Source organism: Microcebus murinus, chromosome 18 (genome assembly GCF_040939455.1).
Source record: "Microcebus murinus isolate Inina chromosome 18, M.murinus_Inina_mat1.0, whole genome shotgun sequence".
NCBI lineage: Eukaryota > Metazoa > Chordata > Mammalia > Primates > Cheirogaleidae > Microcebus > Microcebus murinus.
The window spans coordinates 40,564,573-40,588,242 of NC_134121.1; the positions used below are offsets into that span (position 1 = coordinate 40,564,573).

At 55.7% G+C, this 23,670-nt stretch overlaps 1 protein-coding gene across 3 annotated transcripts; it reads right to left on the minus strand.

The window, feature by feature from the left end:
• Positions 1-683: 683 nt before the first annotated feature.
• On the minus strand, positions 684-17,696 carry TBKBP1 (TBK1 binding protein 1). 3 transcript variants are annotated; one of them, XM_012765971.2, is made up of 10 exons: positions 17,607-17,696; positions 15,501-15,760; positions 14,989-15,111; positions 14,658-14,762; positions 13,453-13,633; positions 12,715-12,890; positions 12,513-12,574; positions 4,148-4,266; positions 3,206-3,933; positions 684-2,192 (listed from the first exon to the last, which is right to left on the minus strand). In XM_012765971.2, exons 2-10 carry the CDS (start codon positions 15,723-15,725, stop codon positions 2,064-2,066), a joined length of 1,848 nt encoding a protein of 615 aa, XP_012621425.2. In that variant the 5' UTR covers positions 15,726-15,760; positions 17,607-17,696; the 3' UTR covers positions 684-2,063. The 3 variants fall into 3 exon arrangements, with proteins under 3 accessions (XP_012621425.2, XP_012621423.2, XP_012621424.2); XM_012765969.3 differs by lacking the exon at positions 17,607-17,696 and having other exon boundaries at positions 12,715-12,887; positions 15,501-17,035; XM_012765970.2 differs by lacking the exon at positions 17,607-17,696 and having other exon boundaries at positions 15,501-17,035.
• Positions 17,697-23,670: the final 5,974 nt, after the last annotated feature.

Consider the following 23,670-nt stretch of genomic DNA (forward strand, 5'->3'; position numbering starts at 1 on the left):
ATTTGCCAGATCTGGGTCTAGACTAGAGCTGAACCTCAGGCCTTCAATGAGCAACTGCCCCTGCCCTCCTTTTGAAGTGAACCTTTAGCCAAAAAGAGCCACATGGAAAAAGAAAGGCAGCCACAGTTGATAAATAAGTAGCTCAAGCCCTTTTTGCAGACAGGGCACAGTCCTGGTGGGGGCAGAAGTCACAGGTTCATGACCCAGCTCTGACCTCCCAGGCTGTGGGACTTTCAAGACATCAGCTGAGCCTGGAGCCCAGCCCCTCCCTGTTCTTAGACCCATGAGGACATGGAACATGGGCGTTCTTCTCCTTTGAGGCATCAGCCCGGTTCCTGACATGGCAAAACCATTTGGTGAAGAAATAGCTGCTACTGATAAATGAACCCCACAGCTTTAGCACTTCTACCAGCCAGACCTGCTGGGAGGGAAAATTCAAATGCCCCTGACACCTGCTCAGGGCTGGGGTGGCTGCTTATTTGTTCTAAATAAGCTCTAGGTCACAAGTCATTTGTGCCCACTTTCATGTCTGCATCTCCAGATCCACTTTGAATGTGGGGGCCCGGGTATGCCCTACTCACCCAGGTCACCCTCCCATAGCTGTAGTTTCTTGAGACACAGTTTCCAAGGCCTCCTGCAACCAAGGGTCCTAGCCCCACCCCAGCCACGGAGGGCACACACCTAGCGCAGATGGAACAGGTAAGTTTTATTTGGACTGTCAACTTGTTCAAAGAGCACAGGGGCCCCCACCTCCCCTCTCCAGGCCCCATTCCCCCTCCCTAGGGGACATTCAGGGTACAATGACATGTATCTCTGGAGTCCCTGGCCCCTTCCTTGCCTGACACACCCCTTCACTCCCCTGCACTAAGGAGGGGAGGGGTGTGAGGAGCTGGGGCCTGGAAGAGTTGGATCAGAGCAGGACATGCGCTGTCAGGGGCAGCTGCCACCCCTGCCCGGGGCTGAGACCTGGGGGAGGCGCAGTGGAGGAGGCGGATTCATTGTGGGGTGGCAGGCTCTTGCCTAGGAGGCTCCCCGCCTCAGCCCTGGGGAGCCCCTGGCCTCCTGCTTACCCGTCCTTCTGAGGGTACAACTCTGAGGTAGATTTCACAGAGGAAATGTGGGTGGGTGGGGTGCAGGGAGGGGGTAGCTCTTTAGAAGTTGATCTCCACAGCACCCTGGGCCCATTCTCAGGGTCTGGCCTGGGAGGCAGGGGCTGATGACACCCATCCAACTAACAGAGGCTAAGTCGCACATGGGCTCCAGGGCACCTGTGGTGTCAGGAGCTCAAGTGCCGTAAGGGGGGTCTGCCTTGACAATCTGTGCCTCAGTGCCCCGGGCTCCAGGAGGAGGGCGTGGGTCTGTGGCAGACAGTCCCCTGGCCTGAGGGTCATGGTGTAGGCCTCCAGCCCTCAGGGCAGCCTCTTTAGGATCTTCCCTCTCCTCTCCCACCCTATTCCCCAGAGCGGGCAGCAAAGGGCAGAGCACAGCGCCGGCCTGCAGGGAATGGAAAGAAACAAGATGCCGCCTTCCCTTAGTGTGGGCCCATGCCACCAGCCCCAAGCTCCACAGGATGGAGGAACTGGTATCAGTGTGCAGGGCAGGCTCTGGGACCCCACAGGGAGGTGCTCCCAGGACAGAGCACAGCCTAGGAAAGACGGACATTTCGGGAGGGGCTCAGGAGCTCCTGGAGTCCTCTGACACTCTCCCTCTCCCCCGGGCCCGAGCACTAGATATCCTCTTGGATCCAACCCTGTTTAACAGAAATGCAGAGGGAGAAGCCTAGGAGGGGTATGCCCCTCCCCACCCCAGCCTAGATCCCCACCCCCACACCCTGCAGAGGCCAGGAGGATTGGGGGCAGCCTCAGCTGACCTCCCAGGAAGAGCCAGAGCTGAGTGGTGCCTGGACCAGGGAAGACGGCACACATGTTGACTCGGTAGCTAGTGGAGGTATCTTGGGGTCGCAAGGGGCAGGGGCCCCCCACAAGATTCATGCAGCATTCAAAGTGAGTGTTTGGGGGTGACGGGAGAGGGCAGAGAAACAGCCAGTGGGTGGGGGAGGTGCCCTAGATCTTGCTGTTCTCCAGGTGGGAGTCAATGTGTTTGATGAGCGCATCATCTGGGTACCCAACAGGGAAACCCAGCTGGCAGAGGGGGCAACTGCGGATGTCAGAGCCCACTGTCTCCATCAGCAGCTGTAGAGAGAGAAGAGAGTCACTATGGCTCCCCGTCCCCACCCACAGTCCCCACATCCCAGTCTGCCCTTTCCTAGGACCCAGTGCAGACCGCAGCATGCAGAGCGGTCTGGGCACGCTTCTCCAGTAGCATCCTCCCCCAACCGCTCTGTGTCCACTCCCCTGCCCCAGGGTCTAGGGTCCCCAAGAGGTGTGTATGAGAGAGTCACTGCTGAGCTTGGCAGGACATCTGCAATAATAAGGTAAGCAAGACCCAGACCCAGACATGTCCCAGAGTGACCACGACACAGCTCCCAGATAACTCAAAGTTCCCAGATAACTCAAAACAATGCACAGCCCCAAAATAACTCTGTCTGGCTTTGGAGGATACTTTGGCCCTTCCAGGCTGCAAGTGGTGGCTCTGACATTCAGGAAACTTGTTATTTCAGTGAAATGATGGAACCCTGAGATAAGATTCTGTCTTATAGGACAGACAGAAGACATCAGGGACTCTGAGGCCTGGAGGGAGTTGGATAAGCAGGCCTGTCCCTGTGTGATCAGTAGCCACCATCACCATCACCAAAACATTAGCAGATGCTGGAGCCAGGCACCTTGCCAACTGCTTTAGGCTCGCTGCCTCCCTTTTAGTAACCCTGTAAGGGAATCAGATAATGTAATCATTGTCTCCATTCTGCAGATGAGAAAACTGAAGATCAGAGAGGATAACTTGCAGGAGACCCCACAGCTACTACGTGGTGGAGTCTGGAATCAAAGTCAGGACTGTCACTCTGAAGACCATATCTCTACCTTGGCTGAACAAAAAATCTTAATGGTGCAGGCACCAATTCTCCCCGACAAAAGCAAACAGAATCTACTATGGGCCAGGGTCCAAGGAGGGGCGTCCTGCCTATCAGGTGAAATGGTTTGCTGTTGACACCCAAGAGGGTCGGGGTCCGCAAACCGAAGGGGGAGGTGCGCTGGGTGGCCCTTTATCTCCAGCAGTGGGGACGGCGGAAGGCGCGGGCCCCACTCACGTTGATGGATGGCCAGGACTGCGCGTGCTCGGCGTGGGCATAGGAGGTGGCGGCGGGCGACTCGGGGATCGGGAAGCCAGCGCAGAAGGAGGCGCAGCGGATGGTGCCCGCCTCGGGGCTGGGCGGGCTGGCGGGCACGGCCCACTCGTCCTCCTCCGACGGCTGCTTCTCGAAGCGCAGCCGGATGCCCTCGAAGGCGCGCCGCGGGCTGAGCGGCCTGCCCGGGCCGTAGAGCTCGCCGCCGCCGTAGGCCCGGGGCTTGGGGAGCGTGGCCGCCTCGGCCTGCAGCCAGGGCTGGGAGGCGCCCGCGTAGGCCGCGCCCTCCGCCAGCTCCGAGTAGCTGCGGCGGCCCTGGAAGCCGGCCTTCACGTGGTGGCTGGGCGGCTTGGCGTAGGCGCGCTCGGCCAGCGTCCTCTCCCCCGGGGGCGGCGGCGGCGGCCGCGGCTGCGGGGCCGGGCAGCTGGGGGGCACCGGGGAGCGGCGCTGCGGACTGGGGGACTGGCACGGCGGCGGCACCGGGGAGCGGCGCTGCGGGACGGGGGACGGGCAGGAGGGCGAGGCCGGCGAGCGGCGCTGCTGGGGCGAGGGGCTCGGCGGCACGGGAGAGCGGCGCTGCGGGACGGGGGACTGGCACGGGGGACACGGGGGCGCCGCACGGGCAGGCGGGGAGGGGGAAGGGCACTGGGGGCCTGGGGAGTGGCGCTGCGACAGTGGCGAGTGCCTCTGGCCTGGAAGAGAAAGGACAGGGTGGGGGGACGAAGGTGTGGAGAGAAGGCGTCATCACTGGCGAGCCAGGGGCTTGCCCGGCCCAACGCCCACCCACTCCAGACCACCTAGAAGTCGAGGATGGTGCCCACGACCGACCGGGATGGTTTCCATAGCTACCCAATCTCTCAGGGCCCCCGCAGCGGCCTCCCCCTGTGCCGCCCTGCCCCATCTCACCACCACTCCGGGCCTGTTCCTGCAACAGGGTCCTCAAGATCCTCCCCTGCAGGGAACTCAGCTCCCGAAGCCGTCCCAGCTCCTCGGTCAGCTCCGTGTAGGCCAGCGCCAAATTCACCCTGAGGTCAGAGGGAGTGGGAAAGAGGAGAAGGGACATGGGTCTCTCGTCCCAGGTGTGGAGGAAGAACTGGCTCTGCCCTGGCATCTGGCCCTACCCACCTCTAAGGTCCAACTCAAACACCAGCTCTTCTAGGGACCTCCCTCTGCTTCCAGAGAATCATTCCCCAGGGTTAGGGCAGGGGTTCCCAGACGCTGTGGTGCCAGGACAGGGAACAGGGTGATTCTAAGGGGCCCCTGAATCCATGTGCACCAAGCACTGTCTGTAGCCTGAACACAGCTTGTACAGGTTTGTGCAAATGTTTTTCTAATCTGTGCAAGACCTGTGGTGATGAAAAAAACAGATTCATCAAAAAGCTGTACTGAATTTATAGTAGCTTTTGTCACTGTGACATTTCTCAGAGCACATACTAAAGGTATAAGTGTAATCCATATGCTGGGGGCAGGGACCCATGAAAAGAGTTCTCACTTTGAAAAGGCAGAGGGCCCGGCTGCACAGCCTAGGCAGAGCCCATTCCCTAAGTGAAGACAGAGCCTCCTGGCTGGCAGTGGTACCAACTGATAAACTCAACCCCAAGTTGGCCAGGCCCAGGGCTCCTGCCTGGACCTCAGAGCTGCCTCTGGGCTCTTTCCAGCTCAGGTACACGATTCCCAGGACCCCCTTGCTACGCAACTCCACCCAAGCCTTTCTGTTGAGATCTGTGTGAACAGCTGCTGTGCCCTGCACACCTGCAGGGGGCACCACTCACACTGACACCTCTCACAGGCTGCCTTCCTGGGAGCTCCTCGACAGTGGGGATTGATTATTGCATTTATATTCCCAGCACCTTTTCCAGGCCCTGGAACCCAGTAAGTGGATGATGAATTGAGCCTCTCCATTTTTCTTCTTCCCTTTCTTCCTCCCTGCTTTCTGTTCAGACCTCTTGGCCACCCACCCTCATGGAGCTGGAACAGACTTGAGTTTAGCAAGGAACCCCAACCACTTCATTTCCCCTTCCTTTCTTTGTGGGCCACTTGGAACCCAGAACTGTGGAGGTCATCGCTCTAGCACTGCTCCCCACTTTCTCCTGTTGTTGCCTGCATGGCCTGGGAGCCCCTCTGGACCTCATGGGAGGTTCAGCTATGGCCTTGGGTCCTGCCTTTGTCTGTGTTCTGGGCTTGGACAAAGCCTGGGAACTCCCTGAAGGTACCAATTTTGGTTTCCTTTGGCTCTCCCCACCTCCCAACTCCAGAAGGGACTCAGGAACTTTGTGGAAGGTGGAGCTGGCGGGAAACAGCAGATGTCACTCCAGACGGAGCTCCTGCTGGGGAGGTCGCTGGCCCCAGGACACAGAGGTCAAGGAGGGGCCCAAGTTCTCCAGCCCTGAGGGCCCCATCCCCATCCCATGGTGATGGACAGACATGGGAGAGGAGGCATGTGTATGGGTGGAGAAGGAGGGTGACTCTGTGTGTGCGTGTCTGGCCCTGGAGACAGGTGGGGAAGTCTTAAGGTTAGGGCTTCAGAGGGCAGGAAAAGCTTGAGGTGGAGAGGGAAGGTAATGACTGAGCTCCCTTGCTAATCCTGGGGCAGAAAGCCGGGTGGCTCCGAGGCCTGTAATCCTAGCACTTTGGGAGGTGGGAGGATTGCTTGAGGGCCAGGAGTTTGAGACCAGCCTGGAGTTTGAGACCAGCCTGGGAAACAGTGAGACCCCACCTCTACAAAAAATAAAAAGTCAGGCATGGTGGTGTGTGCCTGTAGTCCCAGCTACTCAGGAGGCTGAGGCAGGAGGATCGCTTAAGCCCAGGAGATGCAGCTGGACTGAAGTTGCTGCAAACTATGACGACACCTTGCACTCTAGCCCAGAACAAGACCCTGTCTCAAAACAAACAAACAAAAAGAAACAGTCCCTCCCACAACAAAACTATTTTTAACCTATTTGGGCCAAAGCCAAATTACTGTGAACCGGCCAGGTCTCTCTCTGGGAGACAAGCCCTCTTCTTAGGCACTGTCCTCACTGCCAATCTGACGGTGGGCAGGGGTGGACAGGCACAGAAAGGAAGGAGTCCCCCTGGGAACCCCGGCATAGGTTCTGTGGCCCTCCATCCCACCACACCTCGGCCTTCCTATGCTCCCCACCCTCATCCCATGGGTCTGTGGGAAGAAATGGCATCTCTCCTGTCAGAATGGGGATCCAGGTGTGTCCCACATCAATCGGACTCCCCAAGGGAAGGCTCCTCCTTCTGAGCAAGGGCACCTGAGGGCAGGAGCTGTGTACCCCCATCAGACTGGGGCTTTCAGGGGGCAGGACCATGCTATCCCCTCAGTGGCAAGGACAGGAGGGGTCTGGGCAAGGCCCTGATGGAATGTGGTCCTCTGTCCACACAGCCAGTTTCTCTCCCCATCCACCTTCACTGCTGTATCTCAGGAGACAGATACAGGTCGTTGTCTTCACACCCCGCCTCAGAGCTCTCACCTGCCACACTCAGTTCCCAGGCCCCGTCACTCTCCTGCTTGCATCCCTCCCCTTGTCAGGAGCTACCCCAGTTTCCACCGCCCAGCTCCTGCCACCTCCTCACAACAAACAGGCAGGGGCAGCCGACCCAGCCCTCTCCCAGCTCTGACGCGGGGGTCTGGGGCAGCTGGGTACTGTTCTCCCAGAGCCCCAGGCACCCTGCACAAAGACCACTGAGTCCCTGGGCAATGTGATGGCACCTGACCTCCTCCTGATGCCCCATGCCCTTTGGGACCTCTGCCTTCATCGGGCGTCCCTCCCCACCTCACAATGCATAGGCCTGAGTTGCTGAATACACTAACAACCCGAATGACTCACTAAAAACACTGCCAATTCAGTGGAAAAAAAAATCTCTACTTCACAACACAACCAAGAGTCACACACGTGCACCTAAATACACATTCCATTTCCTGGCCCATACCTGAGTGCTTTTTCCATTGTCATGACTGTTTAGGAAGAAGGGCTCAGGTGAATGCAGCAGGTGGCTGCATGTGGATGCTTCTTTATTGCTTAAATCACAGGGAAAAGTTCTACCTGAGTTTTTCAGAACCTGGGATGGACCCAGGAGAAAAGAATCATAATCTTCATGAGCACTCATTACAGGGCCAGGCAATGTGCTAAGAACTTTACTCATCTTCACAACAACTCTATTATTTTGCCACTAATATTATTTCCATTTTACAGATAAGAAAACTGAGGCTCACAGAGGTTAAGTCACTTGGCCAAAGTCATAAAGCACCATAGTAGTGGAATCGCTGGAATGGGAGCACTATCCTTTAGGACCTAGATTCCAAAGTCCAACCCTAACCACTATGCCCATCAAAGAGTTGTGAAATGGGGGAGAGGAAAGGTGAGAAGGCAGCAGAAGGGAAGGATGAAGAGGGGAAGGCTGGGAACCTTAGGAGTGGCCTGGGAGCCCTGAGATTTGCCACCCCTGCCATGGGACGGGAGAGGAAGGTGCTAGACATGTGCAAGTGGAAGATCACAGTGATTAGGAGGCTGGCTCAAGGTCACAGAGCAGTGGTGGCACAGAGCAGAGATTCAAATACAGGCTCTTGGCACCTCAGCCTGCTAATAAGCTGGCACCTTCTGAGGAGCCGGAGTGCAAATGGCAGAGCTGGCAGGAAGGAGGGCCCCCTTGGCTGCCAATTGTTCCACCCTTCATTGACTTATCCTTTCATTCATTCTTTCCACGAATAATTCAGGGATCTCAGAAATTGTTCTGGAAACAATAATCTTCATTGTTACTGAGAAAACAACTGAGATCAGTAGGGTTAGAGACCCAAGCATCCTCCTCTGTACAAGGCCTCTGTCTGCCCAAATCAGCTGTGGGACACTTGGGCTTCCTTGTGCCCTGTGCTGCGTGGGAGCGGCTGTGAGGATGTTGTGGGGTCGGAATCAGGCCAGCGCTCAGGGATTAGAACTAGGGATGGGGCTGAAGTCAGGGTCAGACCACGGATGTGGTTGACAGCTGGTATGTGGCCAATACTATGGATAGAGCTGGGGTCAGGATTAGGGATAGGGTTGGAGTCAGGGATGGGAGCAGTAATAGGGTTAGGACTGGCGTGAGGATTAGAGCTGGTCATGTGGTCAGAATCATCGTCTGGTTCAGAATTAGGAGGAAAACAGAAATATAGCCTTGCCAGCCTTTCCATCCTTGTCCATAGCTGCCCCCAGCTGCGCTGGCCACCTCAGCCCTGTGGGGGAATTGAAGGACCAAACTTTCCACCACCCACAGGCACACCCAATGTCAGTCTTCCCGCCCGACCCTCGGGGAGGGGACCACAGGCACCAGGCCGTGGAGCGGACTTGAGGTTGCGGGCCGTGGGGAGGAGGAAGTCGCTTTGCAAAAACCCAGCGCTCTACCACTTCCTTTTAGGCGCCTTGAGCCCCTTCACTCTCCTCAACCAGCTATGACTTGCGGTCCCCAGAGCCCGGCTCTTCTTGGCAGCCCTTGCCACGCTTCCACCAGAGCTGATGCCCCGTGTCTAGAAAGCCTCCCACACGCAGCTGAACTGAGCAGCTCATGGTTAGGCCTGCAAACCAGGGTCCCCACTTAATGGGGTGCCCACAGGTCAGTTTGCCCAGGACTGTCCTGGTTCCCACTAGTTGCTCTAGCACAATTATTAATAGTGCCCCTTTCACTTTCAATACTGATCCAGTTTGGTCAACAAGTCACATGGTCGCCCCTTATATAAGAGCCTTCCACCTGAAGAAGCTAAACAAGAAAAACATCACAGAGGTACCATCGCCCCATTTTCCCAGGACCTTCTTGTTATCTGCACTGGACTTCTCACTGAAATTCTCTGCACCTCAGTTTGCTCACCTGTAAAAGGGGGACAATGCCTACATCATGTTGTTTGTGACAATGAACTGAGACTGTGGAGCGCAATCGCCTCACACAGTGTCTGGCATGGACAAGAATCAGGGGAGTGCCCAGGAGACAGATGTGGGGGAGACCCGCTGTGAGACTTTATTGGAGACACCAGCTTAATGACTTTGCTTTAGAGGGAGGGGAGGATGTAAAGTTTCCCATCGAGGGAGAGAGCATGGGTAAGAATGCCGTCCGCCTTGCTGGCAGGTGAAGGATCAAAGACTGAGGCTGCAAGCCCCCCAATCCCTCGTACCAACGTCAGAGCCCTTCACCACCCCCAGGGAGCCCCCGTGCTGCAAGTGCTCAGGGGTTAACTCCTGTGAGCACCCGGTGCCCGGCCGAAGGAGGCTTGAAAGAAAGGAAGTAGGGAGGGTGAGAAGCGTGAAGGGGGAGGCCCTGGGCCCGCTGTTCTGGGGCATGAGGCTACGCTCAGGGTACACGGGGTCTCCAGCTTCCGTCCTGACCCACCCCACACTGCCCTTGACCTCGGTGCAGAGTTTCCATCCTCTCTCTCGAGTTCACACTTCTTCCCCACCACTAACCGCAGCCCACGCAGAGGCTTGTGGGCGGGGAGAGGGGTGGGGTGGGGGGGCGGAAAAGGGCCCAGGCTGCAACACTGAGCCCCCCACGATGGGGAAAAAAGAAAGGCCTATAGTTTTCCCCTCATCACCCATCCTGAGTCCCCATCTTCCCACTGGGCCCCTCACGGATGGACCCCTCACAGCTGAACCCCCTCCCTTACTGGGCCCTTGTTCCCCTCATAGACCCCTGCCCCCTCGGAGCCCTCATCCATTCCAAGGAGTTCCCCCAAGTTCCCCTCCCCCAGCACTGGCCACACCCTCAAGGCCCTATGCCTGTGAGTGGGGCCCAGAGGGGAGGGGGCTGTGGGTTCTGCGGCTCTGCCTTGCCTGAGACCCTCCTGGGTCCTTAGCTTCCTGTGCGTCTTCACCAGCCAGGGGGGTTTCACTCCCACTGCCCTCTTCATCACTGCTTTGGCCCCTGACCCCCAGTGACTCTTCCTCTGGGGCCATTTGTCTCCCTTGGCTCGGGCCACCAGGAGCTGTGCTGACCAGATCCCAAGGTCAGTCCTGGAGGGTGGCAGTCTGGTCTGGTCTGGTCTGGGTGTCTGTTTTCACAGGGACACAATGGCCAGAGCTCATGGGCCAGGGGCTGGGGCTGACTCCCAGGCCTGTGTCAGCTCCAACAGGAGGAAGGGAGGGGACCAAGTAAGGGAGGGTGTGTTAACCGCCAGGACTCCCACGGTAAAACTGGCTGCCCTGGAGGCATCCAAACTAAGACAGGTGACAGGCAGGCACTTTCAGATACAGAAGGTTCCCACATGAGAGCAGGCTGGACTGAGGAATGTGTGTGCCTCCTCAGTTTTCCTATCACCCCATCACGTCCCCATCCCGACAATCCAGCCCCCCTGTTCCACTCCTGCAAAAGCCACTGGTAATATTCCTACTAGCTTGGAGGGTCAAGTGAAAATCAAAGAAAGAGGGGGTGCTGGTGGGGGTAGAGGGGCCCAGAGCAGGTGTCAGAGGCTTCCTCAGGTGGGAGGATAGGGGAGGGAGCACTCGGGAAGCGGCCTATTACCAAAAGGAGCTGAGTTTATAAGAAAATAAAACTACCGGGGGAGTGAAGACTTCCTCTGAGAATTAACTCTTGCCAAGCTGGGGCTGTCCAGAGATGCTCGGCCTCAAAGGAAGTGTGGGGCTGGGCAGAGATCCGGGAGGCCTGAGGCAGGGTCCAAACACAGGGAAGGTGGGGAGGAAGCAGGAGGTCGCCTCTGGTAAGCCTGGCTTCGGCCAGCCCCAGGCAGAGCCCAGCTCCCTGTCGCCAGAGGGCCTGTGTGAGGCAGGTGCCTGGGGTGGGAGGGCAGGGCCTGTTCTGGCCAGAGTGAGCCTGTGGATGACACAGCCTCCAGAGCACCTTCAGGGATGCGGGCGCTTTCACTCAGGCACAGATAGCCATGGCCCCTGGGGATCCACCACCCCTTCTCTGCCTGCCCCCAATCCACATGACTGACCCCTGAGGCCATGAGGGGAACCTGGGATCCAGAAAGGTGGAGCTCAAGTCAGTAAAGCAAAGCCACTCGGCATCCCTGGCAGGATCCCTGGGACTCACAGCCTGAATGGTCGGACTCCAGCCCTGCCAAAGCGTCCTCTCTGAGTGCTGTCAAATAGGGGAGACTTCATTGCTGGTCTTAAAAGAGAGGACTGGATTCAGTGACCCAGAAAGCATGACTTCTGGGGCAAGCTAGGATTCTAGAGCGTGTGTATGTATGTATGTGTATGTTCTGTGTCTGGGCACCCGAGCTAAGACGGCCCTGAGCTCCAGCATAGGCTAGGGCGGACCCTCCCCGCACGGCCTAGCTCAGGGGTCCCACCCACCAGTCCCACAAACTGGGTTCTCACCCCCCAGCTATCACAGCTCCACCCAGGCCCTCAACCCAGCGTGTGGGGGGATGGGCGGGGGGGGGTATCCCCAATTGGCCAGAAGATGGGAGGAAGCCTGCTGGGCGGGAGGGCTGTGTGACAGAGGGTTAGTTCCTGCCCCTCTCTGGGCCTCTGTCTTCCCCTCCAATGAAAGTAGGGAGTCTGTGCCACATACCTCATCTCAGGGGAGAGGACTTGGGCGGAAGGCGGTTTGAGCTCTAGTTCTCAGAAAGTGGGAGAGGGTGAATTTGGGTGCGAATGTGAAAGGCACCAGGCTCCACTGCTGCTGGGTAGCTGCCCCCCCCACTTGCTGCCCAGTACTCCCTGGAGCCCTTGCCGTTAGGTTCCCCAAAGACACAGCTACCCCCTTCTTGCCCCCTGCCTGCTACCCCTCTTTCCCGGAAGGATTCCAAGAGGAAACCCCCTCAGAGTCTGTTCCACATCTCCACACACTGCTGTGAACCCAAGGAAGCCCCTCCTGCCTCTAAACCTCATGTTTCTCTCCTAAGATCAGCAGACAAGGCCCAACAAATGCTGAAAGAGACTGTCTCCTTCCTCCTCACTGGGGAGGGAGGGAAGGTGAACCCAACTGGCTGGTCTTGTTACTGGCATAGAAAATGAGGCTCCAGAGAGGTCCACAAACCTGCCAGGAGGCACAGAACGTAGCCACAAAGCAGCTAAGTAAATCTGTCAGCCTCTGACACCTTGAGAATAGATGGGCTTGGGTTCCAGAGGTACAACCCAGAACTAGAACTCTCCAGAACCTCACCTCCTTCCTATGACGGATGCACAGCGACAGGCAACCCAGACACCACACCACTGACGGCTGGGAGGAGAGGCCACCCAAGTAACACGGAGGGACGAGGAGCACACCTAAGGGGGACCTGGGCTGTGCCACCCCCAGGGTAAGAGGCTGGAGGGCGAGGGTTACAGACGTGACTTACTGATCGTCCCCAACTCTTTTCACCCATGCCATGTCCCGCTCCGACTGGTTGGAGGCCAGATCCTGGGGGGGAAGATGGAGAGGTGAGAGCCCAGCCTCACCTGGCCCGGACCCTCTTCTCTACCATTCCCGGGGCCAGTCTACATGCAGCGAGGAGGCCCGGTGCTGGGCCTCGGAGGGGTTCAGGCACCCCCACTGCTCACCTGGGCCCGGGTCTCCTGCAGCTGCTTCAGCTCCCCCTGCAGCCGCTCGCACTCCGCCTGCAGCTGCTCCTCTCGGAGCTGAGCCCCTCGAGCCTCTCCCTGGGCAGCCTCCAGAGCCTCCTCCAGCTGCCGCCGCTCCAGCTCACTCACGCTGGGCGTGGGGCCTGGCCAGCCTGCTGTCAGGGGAGAGGACAACGTCAGGCTCGCTCAGGCTGCCTCCGCCAACTCCCAGATCTGCACAGAGCGCAACAGGACTATAGCACGGGGGATCCAAGAGAGAAGCCAGAAGGATAAAGGATGAGAGTTACCTCTACGAGGGCAGTGAGGAGAGATGGGCTGAGCTGCACTTTCTAATCTTCCTGGAGGCCAGGAAAAAAATAATGGGCTCTTGAAGGCTTTCCTGGCCAAAGCTGAAGTCTAGAGCGCAGGCAGGGGCCTCTCCCACTCACTAGCTGGGGCAGGCAGGGGGACTCTGGGAGGGGGCACCCTCTGCTGGCACACACAGGAATTGCAATGGGGCGGCCCAGGACTAATCGAGAAAGCAGGTGTTAGAAGGGGAGAAACTGGGGTAACAGTGGATGAGGTGAGGGAAGAGTTGGTAAGGGAGAATGGGGTGATTATGGGATAAATATAAGCTATAATGGGATGTTAAGTAAGCTGGAGGTGTCCAGTGGTGTTGAAATGGAGGTCAGGCTTGGGGACCTGGGAGTGAGCAAGCAGAGGTCGCTGAGATCTCACCGTGACTCAAGCCAGATCCCCCTCTCATTGCCAGGTAGTGCAGGTCCAGATCAGCACAGGGCGGGCCAGGGGCTGGCGGGGGGCTCAAGCTGGAGAAGGCTGCATCCCGGAGGCCTTGTTGCTGCCGCAGCTGCTGCTCCAAACCACAGATCTGCCGCAGGTGGGTCTCCACCAGGGCCCGCTGGAGGGGAGACAGAGGGGCGAGGGTCCGCACAGGCTCAGGACTTCCCCACGTCTGGATAGTCATCACTCCAGAAACTAGACCAGAGGCCCCAGATCACACATGCCAAGCCCACTCTCCAAGTGGCCAGGAGTGTGAGTTCTCTTTTAGCAACCGTCACGCAGATGTTTCAGGCTATCTCGCCTGGCAAGGTCAAGTTAAGGCTTCTTCTCTGAGACACAGGGACATTTACGAGAACACCCAGCCTCCTGTCCAGACACCGATAGCCCACTCAGGAACATCACGACTTCCACTTGACTTGTGACTTAACCACTTCAGGGCTTTACCTACTTCATCTGTAAAATGGGGATGATAGCACCACAGCTACCTCTTAGGGTTGTGGTGAGAATTAAAATGAGTTAACGTGTCAAGAGATAAGAACAGTGCCTGGCACACACTAGGGGCCACATAAATGTCTATGACTATTAAGGCAAAGCATTTACACAAATGACCCATCATCCTCACAACAGCTCAGCATATTATTTCCCCCACTGATCAGAGGAGGGATTGAGGCTAAGGTCACAGCCAGGGGAGGGCAGAGACCAGGTTTCCTGATTCTGACACCTGCCCGCCTGCTCACATGAATGGCCACTGACTCCGAATCTCACACACGCCAAGACCCATCCTGCAGTCACACACGCTCCTGGTCCCCTCTGCCCTCACATACACGGGCCCCCAGGGGCACTGCTCACAGGTATAGGGTTCACCCAGCATGAGAACCAAACAGGCACACGGAGACACAGCGTCCCCCAGAGTCATTCACAACCTGGATGGCAGACACAGTCTCCCTCACAAGGCGAAACAGACACTCACAGGTCAACACAAGCAGGGTGCACGCAAGTGGAGAGTGAAGCATGGGCCTGCACACAATCCCAAGGCTGGAATGTTCACACAGAGAACTACACACACACACACACACACACACACACACACACACACACAGAGGTATACACCCTCCAGCACCCCCCAGCTCCCTGGGCCTCACCATCTCCCCTAGCTCCGTCTCCAAGTCACTCTTCTCCACACACAGTTTCTCGTAAGCCTGGATCATCTCCCCGAGCTGTTCTTCCTGCTCCTTATTCTTCTGCAACTGGATGGGGCCAGAGGTGCACTCCACAGTCAGTCCCATCCTGGACTGAAACCTGAGGAACTCCTAGAACCTCCCCACCCCGACTCCCAGCACCCTATGGAGGGGCAGAAGAAGCTGCAGCTGGTTTTAGGGAGGACTGTCTCTGATCAAAGGGGCAGGGTTCAGAAACAGACTGGAGCAGGAAGCCCCGGGAGCTTAGCCCAGGCTGGCAGGCTGAAGGGCTCACCTCATGCTGGAACTGGTTGAGCCGCTGCTGCAGACTGACCTTCTCCACCTCCAGCAGGGAGCCATCCTTGATTTCGTACAGAGAGAAGCCATGCTCCTCTCCAAAGTCACTGATCAGCGGGTACTGCAGGAGGGGCAGGGCCTCAGGAGCTGATGCCCACCCTCCACCCATGCCTCAGCCTTGCTGTGCCCCCTCCCCTGCCTCAAAGTCTCTGCCTCCCCCTACCCCTCTCCAGTGGGATCCCAATTCCCATGGTCTGTAGGCCTCTCCCACCAACCAGATCTTTTCTAGATCCCAGGTCCAGCCGTTCCAAAGCCGATCCCCACCTGGCTGATGGGCTCTCCAGAGTTCCCATCCAGAGCAGCCACATTCCCATGGGAGACCATCAGGTTCGCAAGAGTCTGCACCCTCACCCCCCTTTTGGATCCCTGGGATCTCTGCCAAGTCAGTTCCTGCCATCCTGCCCCACCCTCCTACACACACTGCTGGACCCCTCATCTCCAAGTTCTGACCTTGATCTCATAGACTTTGAGGCGGCGGCGGAGGGTGGCGTTCTCCCTCTCCAGGCCCCCCAGTCGCTCCTTGATGTCTCCATAGGCCGTGATGAGGGCAAAGTGGGAGGCAGAACACATGTCCCCCCCCAGTGAGGGGTCTTCAGGACCATCCAGCCACACCTCACTGGGCCCCAGGGCCTCCTGGGTCAGGATGCTGATGTCATCTTCAAACATGGACTCCATGGCAAGGGCCCAGGCCACGGCCCACACCGGGCCCCCTGGGAGAGCAGGAGCCACCATGGAGAGGGCCATCTGGAGCTTGTCCCTGACACCCCTCATCCAGGCTGATGCTCTCCGGGCCAGCTGAGATGCAGCCTAGAAGCTTTGTGCCTGGAGCTCAGTGGGGACTCCCACAGCCCCTTCCCAGACTACTAAGCCCCATCCTCTCTGCTGCCTTTAGGGGAAGCGGGTGGGACCAGGTGAAGACTTGGGGGTTGACACGTAGGGACAAGTAAGCCAGGCCAGCAACAGGGAAAGGATCCTTCCAGAACCCAGGGAGACCTGTGGATGGGAGAGGGCTGCCTTCCCTGCCACTGCACAGACCAGCGTCTGCCTGGGCTCCGTCCTCAGCCCTTCTCCACCCCAGGCCTCACCTCCCCAAATACCTCACTGCCAAGCTCCTCAGCCCAGGCCTCTGGCACCCCAGCTCCTCCCTAAAGAAGGCCCAGCTGCTGGGAGGGTCAGCCAGCCACTGTTGCCACAGTAGGCACACCCTCCAGGCGCCCAGCCCAACTCCCCCACTTCCTCCTGCAGGATCCCAGAGTTCAGGAAAGGGAAGTGCCTCCCCCATGAGCGAGCACGGGGCTGTGGCAACCGTCCAGGCTCTTCTGGGCCCTGACCTGGGACCTACAGGAAGTCCTTGGCTGAGTGTCAGAGGGAGCAAACTGGGAAGGGGGCTCAGGTGAAGGGGACGCTAACGAATTCCCATGCCCGTCCCTGTGTGCCCGCACACGGGGAAATGGGGATCCCTGAGAGGGGGCCGGAATGACTCAGGGCTCCCGAAAGAAAGAGTAGGCAGTGAGGGGGTGCGTGTGTACTTCTCCCGGCCTGTTTATGAATGTGTGTCTGTGGCTGGCATGTGGGGGGAGTGTGTCTGTGAATGAGTGTAGGTGTGTCACAGTCAATGAGTGCCTTGGGGGCGGAGGAGGGTCGGCGTGGAGTTGGGAAGTGCCCGGGAGGCTGTGTGTGCACGCGTGCGTGAGCGTGTGGGAAGGGTGGCACGTTCGGGCCGTGTGTCACGTGAGGCACTATGGGAATGTCAGAGGTGTGTGCGCGCGCTGGAGCGTGTGAGCCCGGGAGAGGGGGCTCAGCCGTGAGGTGTGAGTTAAGACAGTGAGGGACCCCAACCTCCCGAAGTTGGAGTGCAAAAGGCTCAGGTGCAGGCCCCAATACCGCCCCCCAGCCTCATCTAGGTGCCAGGGACACGCGTGTGACTGGTCTGAGTAAGGAGTGTGTGCGCGCGTTTGTAGGGCCGGCCCCACCTTTAACCCTCTCCTTCCCACGCCATCCCCTCCCCCCAACTCCGGGCCAGCGCTCACCACACCCCCCCCCCGACCCCTGCCAGCCACCCCGGTCCACCCCCACTTGCGGGGCTCTGTCCCCTGGGCCTCCCCACCTTCCTCCGCATTCTCTGGGCCCAGCGGCCCCGAGTGAGCGCAACGGGAGGCGGATGGGTAAGGGGTGCCTCAGTCGGCCCGGGTCCCTCCTGCGGCCCCTTTAAGAGCCGCCCTTTAAACCCCTTTAGCTCGGCCGACAGAAATTGTCGCCCCTCCCCTCTCCCGGGTTGAGACCAAGCAGCCCCCTCCCCCACAGGCGGCCGAGCCAGGGGCCTCAGCCGTCCTCCCGGGCCGGGGAAGGGGCTCCAGAGGCGGCGCGGCCTGAGGAGCGGCGGCGGAGGGGGACAGGGGAATGCAGGAGGCCGACGCCGGACCCATCCCCTCCCAGTCATCCTGTGCAAACTGCCTGCCAACCTCCCGCCCCCTCCTCCTGCCCACCCCACGACCCCCGGGGCCTGGCCCAGGCGCCGCTCCCCTCCCCCCGCCCTAGCCCCAGCCGGGGACTCACAGCTGCTGCCGGTTCCTGCTTGTAATCGCAGCTTACCCCCTCCGCCTGCTCCCTCCCCAGACGGGCACCGGTGCCCCCACCCCCCTGGCACCGCGCTCTGCTCCTCGCCCTGTCGCCGCCGCCGGGTCTCTCCCCACCCCCCAACCCTCCCCCCAACCCCCTCCCTCCCGCCCCGCTCCTCCTCCGCCGCCGCCGCCTCCTCCGCCTCCTCCTCCCCGGCTGCTCTGGGTTGCTCCGGCTGGGAAGGCGCCCCGGACCCCGCCGCTGCCACCACCACCACGTGGCGAGGGGCGGCGGCCCCCGCAGTGCAGCCCGGCCTGGCAGCGCGCCCGGCGCCCACCGGCTCCCTGCAGAGCGCCGGGCCCGCGCTCCGCGCCCCCTCCCTGACGCCTCCCCTGCGCAGTGTGGCGTGGTGGCGTGTCTTGGGGGCGTCTGCGGACGGTCCGGGGGCTCAGCTGGTGCTTTGGATGTTTGGTTTGGGGCTGTATATTTTGGGAGGAAATGGGACTATTTATTTGGACTTTTTTTTTTTTTTTGTCTTTGCTCTTTTGAGAAGGAAACTGTTAGACTTACTCTTTTCCATTGCTCTTGGAGAAGGGGACATCGCTCTCATAAATTCACTGAACATAGGATGCAGTGAGATTACTTAAATCTGTAACTTCTTCCTAAGTAAGAGTAAGGAGGTCAAAGGTTCATTTGGGAAGACAACAGCTTTCTTCCCCCCAACAAGCCCGTCCCCCATCGCACAGAAGCACCCACAGGCCAGAGAAATGAAGAAACCACAAATTTCATCCCTTTGCACAAAGATTGTTTCAGCATCTGCCAAACTGCTGGGCAGGAGAAACAAGTGTTTTGCCCTTTCCCACTGTGTGACCTTGGGCAAGTAATCTCAACCTCTCTGAGTTAAGTTGGTGATATTCCCTTATTCCTGACCTAGGCACACTCATGGGAAAAGAATGGGGATCAAAACTGACCGTGGACTGTGAACGCTCAGGGGTGTTAATGAGTCATTTTGATTATGGGTTAAAAAATGGTGGGTTAAAAAATGGAAAGAGGCATCATCAGCCTACGTGCAGGTAGGGGATGATCAGGGGACACTCTGGAGGACTCTGGCTTTTTAAAAGCATTCTCCAGGGACAGCGAAGCAAACCTTGGAAGCAGGGTATAGGCTGGGTGGGGGCCTTTGGTAGGTTCAGCGTTGATCTGTGAAGGCTGCTGGGAAGCTGAGCCTACCTTTCTGGCTCAGGTGGGAGTGGGTGAATCTGAGAGGAGGATGTAAGAAAAGGTTTCTTGCTGTCTGTGAGCTTTGAGAAGCAGCTGCCTTCCTTCCCACTGTAGGGGGAAGATTGGACTGAGGGATAAGTTTCTCATCCTAGGAGAGCCAGCGGAGCTCTGGACCCTTTCTCTTCATAGAAGGGAATTCTCACTGGCTTCCTTCCTCTTCCTCCTGCTGGGTTCCCTTTGAGTCTTTCCTGTCAGAGCCTGCTCCTTTTTTTAGTCCAGAACAGGAAGGCAGGTCAGCCACTTGCTCTCTGAGGCACTGGCTTTCTCTGAGCCATGTGGGATGAACTACCTACCCTCTAGATATGAAGGCAGACTGGCTTGGACATCTGTCAGCCCACTAATCCCAAGGACTAGGCAGATGTTCCCTTCCTTAATGCTCACCAAGTTCTCTTCTGAGTAGGGGACCAGGCAAAAGACTGTAGGCTAGGCTAGAAGGTGTGGGGTTGTGTCTGGGACCCTTGAGCATGGAGATGGCCACAAACAGGACCTGTGAAACTGATCGAAAAGCCCTCCCTCAAAGGAAAAGGCAATAGGTCCAGAGACCTCTGAGCGCACACTCAGTGGGATGAGTTATCAGCCTCTGTTACTGCTTGGGTGCTCAAGGTATAGGCCTGTTTTAGCCACATGGCAAGGTGGAGCCAAATGGTTCTACCTTAGGTTCTAGGTGATTGGTGGCAAAAGTCCAACAGAGATTAGGCCTGGTTTAGGTGCCCTAAAATGTTACCTCTCACCCAATCTGGACCTGACCTCATTGCATTCTCCGTTTCTAGTTCTGCTGCTCCTACCAGACAGTTCTGAGAGCAGGGACTATATCCCATCCATCTCTTTACCCCTAGGTGCCCTGATGGTACCTACTCATTATCTTCATACATTTATTCAGCAGAGATTTCTTGAACACCTATTATGTGCTGGATGCTAAGAACACAAGGATGAACATGTCTCTGAAGGACATACATGTCTCTCTTGCCCTCAGGGACCTTGCAGTCTGGCAGACGAGTCAGAAAAATAAGAAGATGAATAAATAAAACAATTAGAAATTGTGAGAAAGGGTAAAAAGAAACACCAAGGGGTGGCACTAGAGAAGAATGGAAGGTGGGACCTGCTTACTGGTAGCCAGAGTTCTTTCTGATGAAACTTGTGATTGGCTGGTCCAAAGGCAGTGAGTTATCTCACTTGATTGTTCAGAGTCACAGATTGAACTCCTTGTTCTACTTTTCCCCCTACTCACTAGTGCACTTGATTAGTCTTAAAAAAAAGAAAAAGAAACTTATGATTTAAGCTAAATCTTAAAGGGTAAGTAGGCACGTTCTAGGCCAGGTGCGGTGGCTCACGCCTGCAATCCTAACGCTATGGGAGGCTGAGGCAGGGCATCACTTGAGCCCAGGAGTCCAAAACCAGCCTTGGCAAGAGTAAGATCCAGTCTCTACAAAAAATAAAAAAAGTTAGCTGGGCATGGTGGTGTGCGCCTGTAGTCCCAGCTACTTTGGAGGCTGAGGCAGAAGGATCACTTGATCTCTGGAGATCGAGGGTACGATAAGCTGTGATGACACCATTGCACTCTAGCTCAGCAATAGAGCTAGACCCTGTCTAAAAAAAAAGAAAATGTATGTTCGTCAAATGAATAAATAAATGAAGCGGTATGACTTTGGACTAATTACTTCATGTCCCCAGGCCTGTTTCCTCATCAGGAAAAGCTGGACATTGGTCTGAATGCCTTCTAAGAACCCGTGATATTATCAGGGCTCATCGTGGTGGAGACAAAAAAGTAGAAACTAGGGCCATGGTGAAAGGGGAAGTGAGGCAGGAGCCGGGTGAAAGGGGAAGTGAGGCAGGAACCGAGGCAGGAGGAGAGAGGGGACTGTGGTGGACAGAGGTCAGCCATGAGTTGTAAGAGATTTCTAAGTGGCCTTCACAGGCGAGGTCGGAGAGGACCCGTCTCCAGGGTTACGGTAGGAGACAGCGCAAAAGCAAGTGTTTCCTTTTTGGAAACCATCAGGGAGAGATGGTCTCCCACTCCCATGACTCTTGCTCTGGAGAAAGACTTTGTCTTTCCTGTCCCATTCTCACCTGAAAAGAGTAGGAGGAGGTGGCATTAGCAGCCGGTAAATAGACTGAATCAAAATAAAACCCAGATGACTCAAATGGAATCTGGCGGGCAGGAAAATTGATTAGACCCATGTGACGATGCAGGATCCAGCTGTTGCCTTTACCCTCCATTTCAGGACCTTAGAAAATTAGGGTTCACTGTGGAAGAACCCCAGGACTCCAGCTGCAGCTGCAGGCAGGCCTTCCACCAGATTAGAGGTTAGGGCAGTGGTGGAAAGACTCGTGCTTTCAACGAGTCCCCAAACTCCTGTGCAAGGAATGCAGAGCTTCTCGCTGACTGAGCAGGGTTGGGAGGAAATAGAGTGTTTTGTTTTGTTTTTCATAACTCTATGTGTGCCTCATTTTCTCCACAACTATGTTCATTTCTGCTACCTCCCAAAAATAATTTTTAAAAAATTGTTAATATTGCATTATTGAATACTGTGTATTATCCATTAGAATGTGAGCTCTGCAGGAAGATTTTGTTGCTTAGTTTACTTCTATATTCTCAGTGCCTTGAACAGTGTCTGGCATATAATCAATAGCTGTTAATTAATTAATTTGAGTGCAAGGCCCTGTACTAAAAACTTTTTATGTATTATCTTTCATTGGGAGCCCTGTTTTACAGATGAGGAAACTGAGGATCAGAAAAGTTGAAGAATTTTCCTAAGGTCATACTCAAAAGACTATTTTGAAGAGCAATGCCCAGAAAATAGCAGGTATTGCTCATTGCTATAGAGGGCTTATTCGTACACAGCCATTTCTTAATTCTCTTCCCCTCAGGATGGTGACAGGCTGCCTCTCTGCATCTAGAGCTCAGGCTGTGTGCCAAAGCTGAGATGTACTTTCCTTTCAGACGAGAAGGTACATTTCACACTGAGGACATCTCAGCTAGGGAACCTGTGGCCAATAAGTTCCTGGGAGAGGGAGCTGCTCAGGCTTCAAAGGCCTTCTGCCTGTGCTGTGCTGAGACATCCGCTGCCTGAGCTGGGGTCATTCAGATGTTAAGCTTACTCAGTAGCCCAGTGGCCTTTCTGGCCACCAGGCACCAACAACCACCCCTCCCTGGGTGGTTGGGAGCCCTGGTCCCCAAAAGTTTCCAGCTCGGAGTGAAAACGGAGCAGATGCACAAGGAGATGGTTTGGTTCAAACTCCAATTAGGAGGATAGTTGACTTTAGGGGAAAATGTCACACACACATGCCAAAGGTTAATGATGACCTTATCATAGAATTAAGACAAAATAACTTTGCTAGTGAATTCCAAAAATGCTTTATCCAAGGTTCTATTGATAACCATAAGCTCACATATAACACTGGTACACAACATAGCCTAGTGGTGGATGCATATCCTGTGAGGTCTGCATGCATTTTGTTAGGCACCCCCCCCCCCGTGCTCGTTTCATCATCTGTAAAATGGGACTGAAATGGTACTCTCATAGTGTTGATGAAGAGTAAGTTTATGACTTTACATAAGATACTTACAACACGCCTAGCACCTTTTAAGTACATAAAATAGATAACATAATGATTATTCACTAATCCTGTTCCCATTCCTCCATTAACCCAAGGTTAAGAGGCTAGTCTTAAATCATCCAGCAACTGAACAGAAGAGCTAGGAGCCCAAGTCTTCCAAGGCCCTGCCATTCCATTTTTGGATGTCCTGCCCTTCAAAGGCTAAGTGATGCCATTGCAGAAACTTGCTGAACTATGCTGACATGTCATTAGTCCAACAAGTATTTATTTGAAGGTCTACTGTATGTCAGGCACTCTCTAAGCTGGGCATGTCAGTAGGTAACAAAAGAGAGCCAAAGTCACAGCATTAGGGAGCTTATAGTGAGGAAAATCAGCAACAAGTCAGTCAACAACAAATTTAAAATATACTTTTAGACAGTTCTGTGAAGGAAATAGATGGCACATCCCAAGTATGTACAGCATGGACCTTTGTTTTGTATTGCCAAGAAGCTCACAGCATCTGCTCAGGGTGTGTGAAAAGCTGTTGGGGTCCGACAGACCTGGGTTTGAATTCTGGCTCTGAGTGACCTTGGTCACATGAACCAATCTTTCCACCCCTACTTCCTGATCAGTACAACAGGAATAGTGACTATTAAGGTTGTGAGAATTGATATAATGTAACACAGAAAATTTTCAGTGCATACTGCTTTTCACTTCTGGTAGGTCAAGCTGGGACCCTTGGGAGGTGAGGTGGAACTGTAACCTTGCACTCTTATGTCTTTGAGTGTTGGTCAGGGAGTAGGTATATGATAATGGGGAGTTTTTCTTGGGAGCAGTACCTCCTTCTCTGCCATTTGATAATGAAGTGACAGCATTCTTTCCTCGAAGCCCACTTTCAGTGAAGTATTCTTGGTCAACTGTTGTTGCTCAGAATTTAATGCAGTTTTGTAAAAATTACAAATTATTCTCTATAACCCAGTAATCTCCAAAATTGGGCTTAGAAATAGAACATCTATATTTATTTTATATACTCACTTTTTAATTGCTATTTTTGTCTTATGATTACATAATATATGGGTACAGTAGTAGAAGTATATAAACACCTGAGGGTATGCATGATCAACAACAAATTTTTTTTCTTTTTCTTTTTTTTTAAAGAGACAGGGTTGTATTCTATCGCCCAGGCTGGAGGACAGTGGCACAATCATAGCTCATTGCAGCCTCGGACTCCTGAACTCAAGCT

Coding starts and splice junctions, on each gene's coding strand:
- TBKBP1 (XM_012765970.2), bottom strand. CDS start 15,821: ATGAGGGGTGTCAGGGACAAGCTCCAGATGGCCCTCTCCATGGTGGCT. Junction 15,112..15,500: donor TCAAAGTCTATGAGATCAAG/GTCAGAACTTGG, acceptor CCCCTCCTGCAG/TACCCGCTGATCAGTGACTT. Junction 12,575..12,714: donor TGCAGGAGACCCGGGCCCAG/GTGAGCAGTGGG, acceptor CTTCCCCCCCAG/GATCTGGCCTCCAACCAGTC.